The sequence below is a fragment of the Bombina bombina genome, chromosome 2 (genome assembly GCF_027579735.1).
Source record: "Bombina bombina isolate aBomBom1 chromosome 2, aBomBom1.pri, whole genome shotgun sequence".
Classification (NCBI taxonomy): domain Eukaryota; kingdom Metazoa; phylum Chordata; class Amphibia; order Anura; family Bombinatoridae; genus Bombina; species Bombina bombina.
In genome coordinates this window covers 609,399,225-609,410,823 of record NC_069500.1, presented here as the reverse complement: position 1 = coordinate 609,410,823, position 11,599 = coordinate 609,399,225, and the positions used below count along the sequence as shown (strand labels likewise).

The 11,599-nt window shown below is 31.2% G+C and overlaps 1 protein-coding gene across 2 annotated transcripts; it reads right to left on the bottom strand.

Annotated features, from left to right (window-relative positions):
* Positions 1 to 1,533: 1,533 nt before the first annotated feature.
* On the bottom strand, positions 1,534 to 9,138 carry DMRT2 (doublesex and mab-3 related transcription factor 2). Of its 2 annotated transcripts, XM_053700608.1 has the most exons (4): positions 8,848 to 9,138; positions 6,271 to 6,771; positions 4,686 to 4,788; positions 1,534 to 2,816 (listed from the first exon to the last, which is right to left on the bottom strand). In XM_053700608.1, exons 2-4 carry the CDS (start codon positions 6,697 to 6,699, stop codon positions 1,783 to 1,785), a joined length of 1,566 nt encoding a protein of 521 aa, XP_053556583.1. In that variant the 5' UTR covers positions 6,700 to 6,771; positions 8,848 to 9,138; the 3' UTR covers positions 1,534 to 1,782. The 2 variants fall into 2 exon arrangements, with proteins under 2 accessions (XP_053556583.1, XP_053556584.1); XM_053700609.1 differs by lacking the exons at positions 4,686 to 4,788; positions 6,271 to 6,771; positions 8,848 to 9,138 and adding an exon at positions 3,200 to 3,262.
* Positions 9,139 to 11,599: the final 2,461 nt, after the last annotated feature.

Sequence of the window (11,599 nt, the reverse complement as noted above, 5' to 3'; positions counted from 1 at the left end):
GCCAAAAAGAAATGCATTTCTGCTATTTATGAACAAAGGGGATCACAGAGAAGCTTTTACAACCATTTCCCTTATGACTGCAGTAGTTGAGTGAAAATAATTTCAGTGAGAAACATGAAGTTTGTGAAAATGTTTTTTTTTTTATATGATTGTATTTGGTTCCCAAATAGTGGCATCAAATATACCAAAATGGGCCTAGATCAATACCTTGGGTTATATATATGTGTGTATATATATATATATATATATATATATATATGTATGTGTGTGTGTGTGTTTGTAGATATACTGTGTATATATATATATATAGTTTTCATAGCAAAATAAAAAATAAAAAAAGCTCTATTTCTGTTTAAAAGAAGTGATAGCAAAAATGCTAAAGAAAAATTATTCGGTACTTTTGGCATGTTTTTCTCTGAAATTTCCAGAAGAGGTTAAATACAAGCAACATCCCTAAACCATTTCAGAAGATATATTCAGATAATTATCCACCACAAGAGTTAAAGGGACCTATAAATGATTTCTTTGATTTACCAAAAAGGTAACATTTTTAAAATGCATTGTAGTTTAAAATAGATTTTTTTTTTTGCTTCAGAAAAGAAATTTTAAAAAAAATTGCATTCTTGTTAGGATTCTATTGTATCTGTGTTCACAAACTTTCAATTTCTGCTAGTCTCAATATATTTTACCAGCTTTACTTTACCTAAACCTTTTATATGCACAAAATAACTTTTAGTTGACACTTTCATATAACTGACATGTCCTTTGCCTTCATGGACAGTTCATATTATAACGTTTTAATACTCATAGATTTCAATAATGTAACTGGACAAACAGCTAATATATATAGGTGTTAGATTTTGGGTTCCAACAATAAGAGATTATTATATATAAACATCTTTCAATATAAAACTGCAAGAACACGCAATCTATTATATGTGTGTGTATATATATATATATATATATATATATATATATATATATATATATATATATATATATATATATATATATATATATATATATATATATATATATATACAAAATCAATTCCAAAAATATAGATTGCGTGTTCTTTCAGTTGTATATTAAAAGATGTTTGTACAGAATCGTATATATATATATATATATATACACACACACACAACTGCAGCACTCTCAGGATTTCCATACATTTCATCCAAATACTTTTATTGACGTTTAGAGGATATGCTATCCTTTTTTCCAAAACCTGAAGAAGAGGATAGAATATCGAAGAAAGGTGTTATATAATAGTGAGCTGGTGTTGATTGTGAGGTATCAAACTGATAGAATATCCTCGAAAAGTCAATAAAAGTGTCTGAAATTTATGAAAAATAAATCCAGAGAATGTTGCAGTTTAATTATTGTTGTTGCTATGCACAAGTGAGCACCTAGGTAAATGTCATAGGAGTGTGGATACACTCATAGAACTGATATATAGATATATATACAGACACACACTTGTACATATGTACACATTTCTGCATATATTATACTCAAAATACTTCAGAATATTTTACGTCTTCATTTATTATATATATTTATATAGTTATACATTCAAATACTTTACAATTCACATATGCAGATCATATATTTTAAATTTAAATATAAATTATACAAGAGTTAAACATCATGCAAATATATTTATATACATATTATTAAACTGTCATCTACAACCGAACGTCCCAGTGCAAACGTTCAGGGTGGATACTAGATAATGTCTTCAAGAGTAGAAACCAGTAGCCACACATGGAAGTCCACTTACTGATTAGAACGTGATACTGTGGTTGAGGGTCTCTTAAGAATGGACTCTACAGAAAATGGCAAGGGATCGTTAGCTGAAATTTTACTTCCAGTTTCCTTTGCTAAGAATAGGTCCTTGTTGCATCGGTCAATGGTGAATTTGTACTTTTGATTTTCTTTGGAAGAACATTCTTTAAATGTCTTTGATTGTTCCTCGTAGAGTTCCTTGGTTTTCATTTCTGGCAGTGACTTATCCAGCTGTGCGTGTTGAAATAAGGAGTGGAAGGGATTATATTTCAGTGACAATGGCTGTTTAACGTCTTTACTAAGTTTACTTATTAGGTTATCAGTAGGGTTGATAATATGGTCCTTGTTAGAAATCTGAGAGTATGTCCTTTTTGGTGGGGAGAATGCAGATCTTTCTCCACTGTCCTGTGGAAGGTTGCGAAGTTCAATTTGCCCTGAGTGAGGATGTAGGACTGGGGTTTCCATTTTGGGGGGCACTAAATCATGATCTGGAACCTGACCCTCCATGACTTGGTTGTTTTTTGAGTCCCAGTGCGATGCTGGCTTCATCGCTTGCATTGCTGTGGCGTTTAATAGGCATTGCTGATAAAGAAGAGCATCACTGATAGGGCCACTTTTGGGCCATACCAAAAACCTGGGTGGCATTGGGTACTGTCTGTATGTCGTGGCCACACTGACATTGGAAGAAATAAGTTCTACATTCCCTGATCCTGAATACTGCATGGTGAGATCAAGGCATGTAGGAAGGAAATTGCAGAACTCTTTGTTTGGGGCCTCCACCTGTGAGGGCCTATAGGCAGTTTTGTAGTTATTGTAATCGGATGAGTGAACCATACGATTTGGTAGGAAGAGACTGGCAGTCTGAGTAGCTTCAAGCATCTCCCTCTCCTTAAACTCCCTTTCCAGCATTATGTTCTCTAGTTCCTTATCTGCAAATGCCCTTCTTTTCCTCATCCTGTCGCTGACAGGGGCTGGTAAGGTGGGATTGCCTGTTATGTAGGAATCTGCTGGGACTGGCCTGTAGCCTGAAATCACAAGACATCAGCTATTAGTTGTATGGAATTTCACACTTTCACATAAACACAAACATTTTAACATATATGTAAACAAAATGCCTCTAAAGTAGGTGATGTTTAGTTTAAAAAATACTCGTCAAACATATCTACCTATTACGTTCTGCTGTTATTTATTCGCAAATAAACATATGTATTACTCTGTCCTACACTACAAAATTAATTTAAAATATATATATAAAAAAAAAATACCTTTTGTTATCAATATATATCAATTGAAATGCAATCTCCATAAATAATATTTATGCAAAATTCAAAAACAAATGTAAATGTCTTGTTGTTTATATATGGTGTCTGTTCTAAGCCACTGTATGTTAAGCTGTGGAGCTGTATACCTAGGTATGATGATAATATTATTTCCTAGAGTCATTACAGATGAGAAGAAACTCGCAGAAACTAGAAGAAAAGAAAAGACAGTTAAGGTAGAGAAGGAAAGTGGAATAATATACTTAGCAGAAATATAGAAAGTGATAAGCAGAGGAGATAAGGTAAGATGTCAAGCTACAGAACATCAGCATTGCAGTTACAATACGTTAGCAATGTGACTTTAGAAAACCTATGACAACTTATTCATAGCAAATGTGCGATGCTGTCTAATGTTAAAAGACAACAACATTTGTTTGTCAATCCTGACAGCATGTTTGTACAAGAGATAGGTTGCCAGTTCATTTGTAAGTGAAATAAAAATGCAAATAAATGCTGTTTGTGTTTGCTGTCTTTCAAATCTAATTGTGTAACTATATTTATTTTCAAGACATAATCGCCTCTAATATTTGTATGACTGGTTTAAAACGCTAATAAGTTGCTCTTTTTTTGCTGAATCATTTGTCTATAACTTCAATTGTAAATTTTATCACATAAGGGTGGAAACAAAGACACATTTAACAACAGTTGTGACATTTGCTTTATGGGTGCATGGGATTGTATAATAACCTACTTGATTTTTCATAAAAGAACAAAAAGAGTTTGTTGTATCTCAAAAAATGACTATTTACTTTACAAGAATCTGTCATTTCTAGCAATATATTATGATTTCTGGGAATTAATTCTATCTGAATCTAATTTTATCCTCATGGTTAGACAGTAACAGTTTGTACCCTTAGTTTAAACTAGACAGAATTCCTTAAATAACAAATGCAAAAGGGATACCACTATTATTGTTTTTATAATACCCATTCACAAGCTCAGAGACACAATTTAAAAAAAAAAATGTTTATACCGACTATGAACATTTAAGATGTATATTTCTTAAAATTGTAAATAGGCATTATTGAATGTTGTCTTGGAAACTGTAGCATTAAAACATTTTCCTTTGCAGATTTTAAATTATTTTCCAGGGTAAGAACTTAGATTTTATATATATATATTCATTTAAATAATATCTGGTATTGTGGTACTGAAGAAATAAATGTCCCAGGGGGGTACTAGTTCTAGTATGTGTGTGTTTGAAATTCTATCTCATTGGATAAGACTAAAAAACATTATAATTACTTAGGTTTTGCAATATCATAAACAAACACCCAATTAGACCATGTTTACATTGAACAATACGTCTTTTGCAATTTAGCGCATCAATTATTGTGAAGGGTAAGAAAAGTCAAAAGACAATATGATCCCATTAATAGAATTAGGTACACAGAATGAAATGTGAATAAAAAAATGAATGTTTATTTAGTGGGAGTAAACTAATAGTTATTCAACAAAATGTATTTCTCAGATACACAAACACTTGTATTACAATATTGTTGATACAATGTATTCATATTTTTGGAAACTGATATTTTAATAACAAAAAAACCAGATGATTTTAGACATTTTTACCTTCCAGAATGCTTTTGGCCAGCAAGCTTGGTGTCCTTATATGCCTCTGATAAACTGTTTTTCTCTCCGCAATATTTTGTTTTCCTGAGAGACCTTTCTTATCCTACAAGAAACAAACAGTTTGTACAGGTAAGCAATGAGGCAAAACTGTTTTGGAATAATATTTGTTCCTGTTTGAGAGTTTACCAAAACATTCTGCAAAATCATCTAATTTACAGAAAGGTTTTGTTTAAAATATAAACTAATGGTAAAATGAACAGGAAACAAGTTCTTTAACCTGTTGTAAACACAATAAAATAAAAAAGGTACAAGTGGATATTTATGAGTTTCAACATAAAACAGTTTCACTCCATTGTGATGTTTAGATAAAAAACAAAGGGCGCTTATTTTTCTCAGAAGCTGTTTAACATTTCTGTGTTAGAAAAAACAGGAGTAAACTACTATGGTCTGGGATTCTCTTGAAACCATCTCTCCAGACTGAAATGAGAACCAGGACATCTGCAACTGATGGGCAGGGAAACAAGTACAAAATAGAACATTTTTCATGTGGGAGTGGTAGAGAAATATACAATAATATGATTTAATTAGTCTTTGAATGCACATTTAGTTATACTGAAGAGTAAAAGGCTGAGCTTCTGATGTATATAAATAGGAAAAGTATATGGTCCTACAAATACACACACATTTTTTAATAGTTATTAATTGGTATTTACTTATGGCAGAATAGATAACAACCTGTTATCGTAAGATTCAGGTTTATAACTATATAGATCTGCTGATATTATCATAACAATACACCAAATGTGTGTAGTGGTTCTGCATGTATCATGTATTTGTTACAAATAATATGTTACCTGTTTGATTCTCTGTTTAAATAGTGTAACAGTTGCATTGTATCTTGACAAATGCTATTTGTATTTAATGAGATGCTTTAAAGCTTTTTTAATGGTGCAGAATTTACAACAAAACACAGGAAACAGCATCACGTGTGAAACTCTAACAAGCAGGGAGATTATTACTGGTCAAGTGTCTGACTGACCAATTAGACCCGAGCTGTCAAACATGACAAACATGACAAACATGACAAACATGACTTCATGATTAACAAATGTAATCTAAGTACACAATAAGTAAATGATGTGGTAATAAATCTCTGTGTATACAACAAACCTAAAGCTGGAAAATTATTGACAATCAATGGTTTACTCTCTTTTAAGCTCTCAGTTCATAGGACACATTTGATGACCACAAAATCCCATCTGTGGAATGTTATTTTACTCAGAGTGGGTGACAAATAATTTTGGTCTTTACAATAGTTTTTCTTTCTATAGACCAATTATTGCTAATGGCGTGACCAGGGAAGTCAAAACTGTCCATAAGCAAACAACAAGGCAGTCTTGGAAATAAATATTTTGTATTAAAAATATTTAATCAAACCCTTTAGTTGCACATTACAATTGACTACAGCAGTGCACTGGCCTCAGTTATATGTATCAGTATGTAGTTTGCTAAGGATTTATATGTTGATAAGACAGATTTGCCCACAGTTGTGTCACCCACCTACATTAGCCTAAGTTGCACTCACCTCAGTAGCCTGCTGTCTCCTGAGTGCCACCTGGGCTGCCATGACTCTCTGCCTTTCCACCACCAGCAGACAGTTGGCACACTGACAGTCTCTCCAGCGGCAAAAGCGCTTGTGCCCCTTCAGGCAGGACACTACCCCATGGTTCCTGCATCTGGCACACTTGGGAGTCCTACTGAGCTTCCTCTGCTCCGCGCCTTTCTCTGCTGGCTTCTCTGGTTTGCTAGTTGGGGTCCCCTCTTGTTCCTCGTCTTCTTCATCATCCTCCCCTGGGTCCCCTGATCTGCAGATCTCAGTTTGCTCATAGCCCTCCAGCTCCAGGCTCTCCACGTCTATCTCTGAGTCCCCAGCTAGAGATGAGGAGTAGGATGAATGGGGAGAAGAGGAGATGGGGGAGGAGGATGGAAGGGCTGTTGCCTGCACCTCATACATCTCTAGTCGGTGCCCTCTGAGCCCCAGTACAGCTGAGGCTCTCAACTGATAGCTCTGGAGACTTTTGCTTCACTGCAGGAACAACACAACGCTTTAGTAATGCTGGAGAATTCATACAGATATTATATATATATATATATATATATATATATATATATATATATATATATATATATATATATATATATATATATATATATATATATATACACATTATACTCAAGATCAAACAGTTCATCAATATTATATAGCAATGGCAAGATGCATTTTTATAAAGTATTGGAATGTTGATGACAGAAATTAAATTTAAAATAAAAAACACTACGTTTCAAATATAAAAATACAAAATGTATTTGTTCAATGACTCCAAAAACACATGATAGCATATCTATATGTAATCTATCTATCTATCTATCTATCTATCTATCTATCTATCTATCTATCTATCTATCTATCTATCTATCTGTAATCTATATATCTAATATATCTTATCTATCTATTTATCTATCTGTAATTTATCTAATATATCTATCTGTAATCTATCTAATATATATTATATATCTATTTATCTATCTGTAATCCATCTAATCTATCTATCTGTAATCTATCTATCTATCTATCTGTCTATCTATCTGTAATCTATCTAATATATATATCTATCTGTCTATCTATCTATATATCTACCTATCTATCTGTAATCTATCTGTCTATCTATCTGTAATCTATCTATCATATATCTATCATCTATCTATTCTAGCTAGCTATCTAATATATCTTATCTATCTACCTATCAATCTATCTATCCGTATCTATCTATCTGTAATCTATCTAATCTATCTGTAATCTATCTATGTATCTATCTATCTATCTATCTATCTATCTGTAATCTATCCATCTATCTGTAATCTATCTATGTATCTATCTATCTATCTATCTATCTATCTATCTATCTATCTATCTGTAATCTATCTAATCTATCTGTAATCTATCTATGTATCTATCTATCTATCTATCTATCTATCTGTAATCTATCCATCTATCTGTAATCTATCATCTATCTATTCTAGCTTGCTATCTAATATATTTTATCTATCTATCTAATATATCATATCGTAATCTATCTAATCTCTCTATTTGTAATATATGTATCTATATCTATCTATTATCTATCTATCTAAACCATCTCTCCATGTCTACCATTATTATTATAAGTATCATATGAATTCGTGTTTTATCCATACTATTATAATAATATCGAATTTACTTTATTTTATGGTTTCTGAGCTTTAGTAATTTGTCAAATTTATATATAAAATTTGGAAGTATTTTTGTTTTGCGGGTGGGGGGGTTAAAAAATAAAACGCTATTAATTTCGTGTATGTAAATAGTTCTACAGGGATGCTATGATAATAACCCAGTATTATATATTTTACAAACATGCTAAAAAAAAGCGTTAAACGATTTATGGGATATTTATTTACAATCTGTCAATGGCTAAACATTCCCTATATTAATCAATGATTCCATTTACAAAAACTACAGGTGCATTACTATATATTCTCTTGTAAATGGAATACAGAATTCACATTATTATTTCACAAGATATTTGTTAAGTACTTAATCAAATGAGAAACTAAATTGTATTACAATTGAATTAAATATAATCAATTTAACATTAATAAGCAGACTCTCTCTAAATGTGAATAAAGATAGTAACTCTGTCCCCTTTAATTTCTGCAATTGTTCCCTCTAAATTAATCCCAATAAGGTAGTGAAAAAATGCCTGTATATTCACACAGTGTGATCAAATAAATCTATCTATGTATTTATCTAAGTATTTATCTATTTGTCTGTCTATATATATATATATATGTGTGTGTGTGTGTATGTATCTATATATATATATATATATATATATATATATATATATATATATATATATATATATATATATATATATATCAACTCTATCTATCTAGCTATCTGTATGTATATATCTATCTATCATCTATCTATATTTGTCCATATCTATCCATCTATCGAATGGAATCTGTCTATATATCTATATCTATCAGCAATGAATATTATAATATGCATACGCGCTTTACGTGATTTAGTATATAATATTTTCAGAGCTAATACACATACCAGGTATTGCAGCAGCAGGTCAGAGGGTAGTTGTGCCCATTCACTGAGTGTCCACAAAACAAGCTCAGACAGCTGGGAAGACAATCTACGAGGAAATATAAAAACGTATCCCCTGTAAGCTTCTTTGTATATTGTTTGTGTTCAAGGCTGATCTGCTGATGGTAAATCCAAGTAGCAATTCCCTTATCCACTTGCAAGAGGAGTTAGGCCGCACAGTGACAGGGGTGAGATCTGTCTTGTGGCCAGTTGTCTGCTGATAACCAGCACTATCTCTGCACGCTTTAATAGCTCCCTGGGACATCCACTATAGTGAATGCCTCTGCATTTTTTAGCTCACAAATGAGCGGTTCTGAGCGCTCATTGGCTAAAGTGAACGATTGATCAGCTCTGATTGGCCAAAGCGCGCTCCACAGATCAACGATCAATCCACGCCCCCTGCTGGTCACTACTGCGCAGATACGATGGCCACTTTATTATAGTGGGGATATTCTGCAGCTTCATTAACAAAACACAACATTCAGGTTTATCTCTCAGCATCTTGAATGTTTGTGTGTTTTTAGTAATGCACATGAAAGCTTGGTGCAATGTAATGTGCAGATTATCCCTTGTATTGTAAACAAGCTCCTAGATTGCAAGACACAAGAGGAACACAAGGAGACAACAAGGAGCAACAGAAAAAACAGGAAAATCCGTATTAGCAAATAAAACACGTTATGTTAGCAAATCCTATAAAAACAATCTTCTGAATACTTTACTAAAACGGTAGATCCGTTTAAATAAATCGTTTTGCAACAATAACAAGCTAAAGTGATTGCATAATAAACTCTGTATTGCAGGTTAAAGACAAATATAATAATAATAATAATATAAAATAATTACATACTATATAGAATAGTTGTGTTTTTTTGTTGTTGTTATATTTAATATAAATCCGTTTTTGTATTATTATCATTATTATTATTATTATTATAAATAATAATAATAATAACTTATTTTTCTTATTAATTGTTTAAATATTACTTTATTTTACTTTATTTTATTTATATATATATATTCAGCACATATTTTACATATTTGCTTTATCGTTTAGTTCGATATTCAATGTTATATATATTATTTACATAAAAATATGCAAACTGCCCTAAAGAAAAAATGGAATCAGTTTAAATTAATGCATACATTGTTTTATACTTTCTATCTCTAATACTTCTTAAAACATAACTATTGAAGAGAATATTTATATATAATACATTGTAAATAAATCTATTATAGGATATATATATATATATATATATATATATATATATATATATATATATATATATATATATATATATATATATATATATATATATATATATATATATATATATATATATTCTACTGTCAAAGTACAAATAGTTCATTCAGGTCAATCACATGCAAATTCACACTCTGATGACCATCAGTAAGACATCTGTCAGCAAAACAAGTTGACAGATAAAGGGTGAATGAATTGTTTTTCTCTTCTTATAAAGTTTAAAATAAATAAACAGACCTGCATTCTTAAGACTAGAATTAGTTTAGATAATCTTTACCTAAAAGAGAAAAGTTTTCACCCTAAAGTGTTTGTTTGTGTACGGTAAACTTGTGTTCCTGAGCTATGCAGAGCTAACTGGTCACTCATTTAACCCCATGACTTCCAAACATGTCCCTCAGTACATTCTAGCAATCTTTCTGATTTGACAGTATGCTGGAGCTTAGCCACAAGCAGACATTAGATACAAAGCCTAGACAAATGACAGTATAATGAGTCAGGTTACTATCCATCAACTTCTGTGCTTTTGCTTGTAAGAGCTCATCTAGCACAAGTGAGGTTTAAATACTGACAGCAAATTATATTTAATTGCATGGTGGTTATAGTGGCAGAGATAACACATCAGGAGCCTTTTCAAATATTACTCAAAATATCTCTTCTAATATTATATCTAGCAATTCCAAGGTCAGTGTATAGAAATATCTAATGCAACATTGGTAATAATGAGGGCTAAGATATTTTATTTGTAAAGACTGATACGTGTTTAATGTTAGTGGTTAAATATACATTAAAATGTATTCCCAGAATTACACAGATCAGCCTTTATACATAAGGAAGTGGTTCATTTACACAAGTAATAAAGCGCAGTGAAATTCACAATATTGACATAAGGTAGCAGTAAACAAACAGTTTGTAATGGTAATCATAACATCCTATCCTGTATAGAGATTTGCATTAGGAAAGTGCACGTTTTTACTGGATTTAATTTCGTAGATTCACTTTCAGGCAATATTCCTTTAATTTTTTTATTTTTTTAATCCTTTATTTATGGCCAACAGTGTGTACAGATTAAGCTTTCAGGCAATATTCCAACCTAAAGATGTTTTTTTTGTATAAAATCATTATCATTTACATTATCAGCATAATATTTATGTATAGCTAGAGATCTGAAGAGATAGACAAATGCGTGTGTGTATATATATATATATATATATATATATATATATATATATATATATATATATATATAAATACAATTTTACAATACTCATCTCTATATATTTATTTTATTATTTTATAGGTTAACTCCTTGACTGCTATTTCAAAACCAATACTTTTTGGTTTATTTGACATAGAGTTTCCTTTGTTATTTATTTATTATTTTTTGTATATCTGCAGATCAAGAGCATAACCGGTTTAGCCATAAAGACAACCGTAAACATGTATATGTAAAGA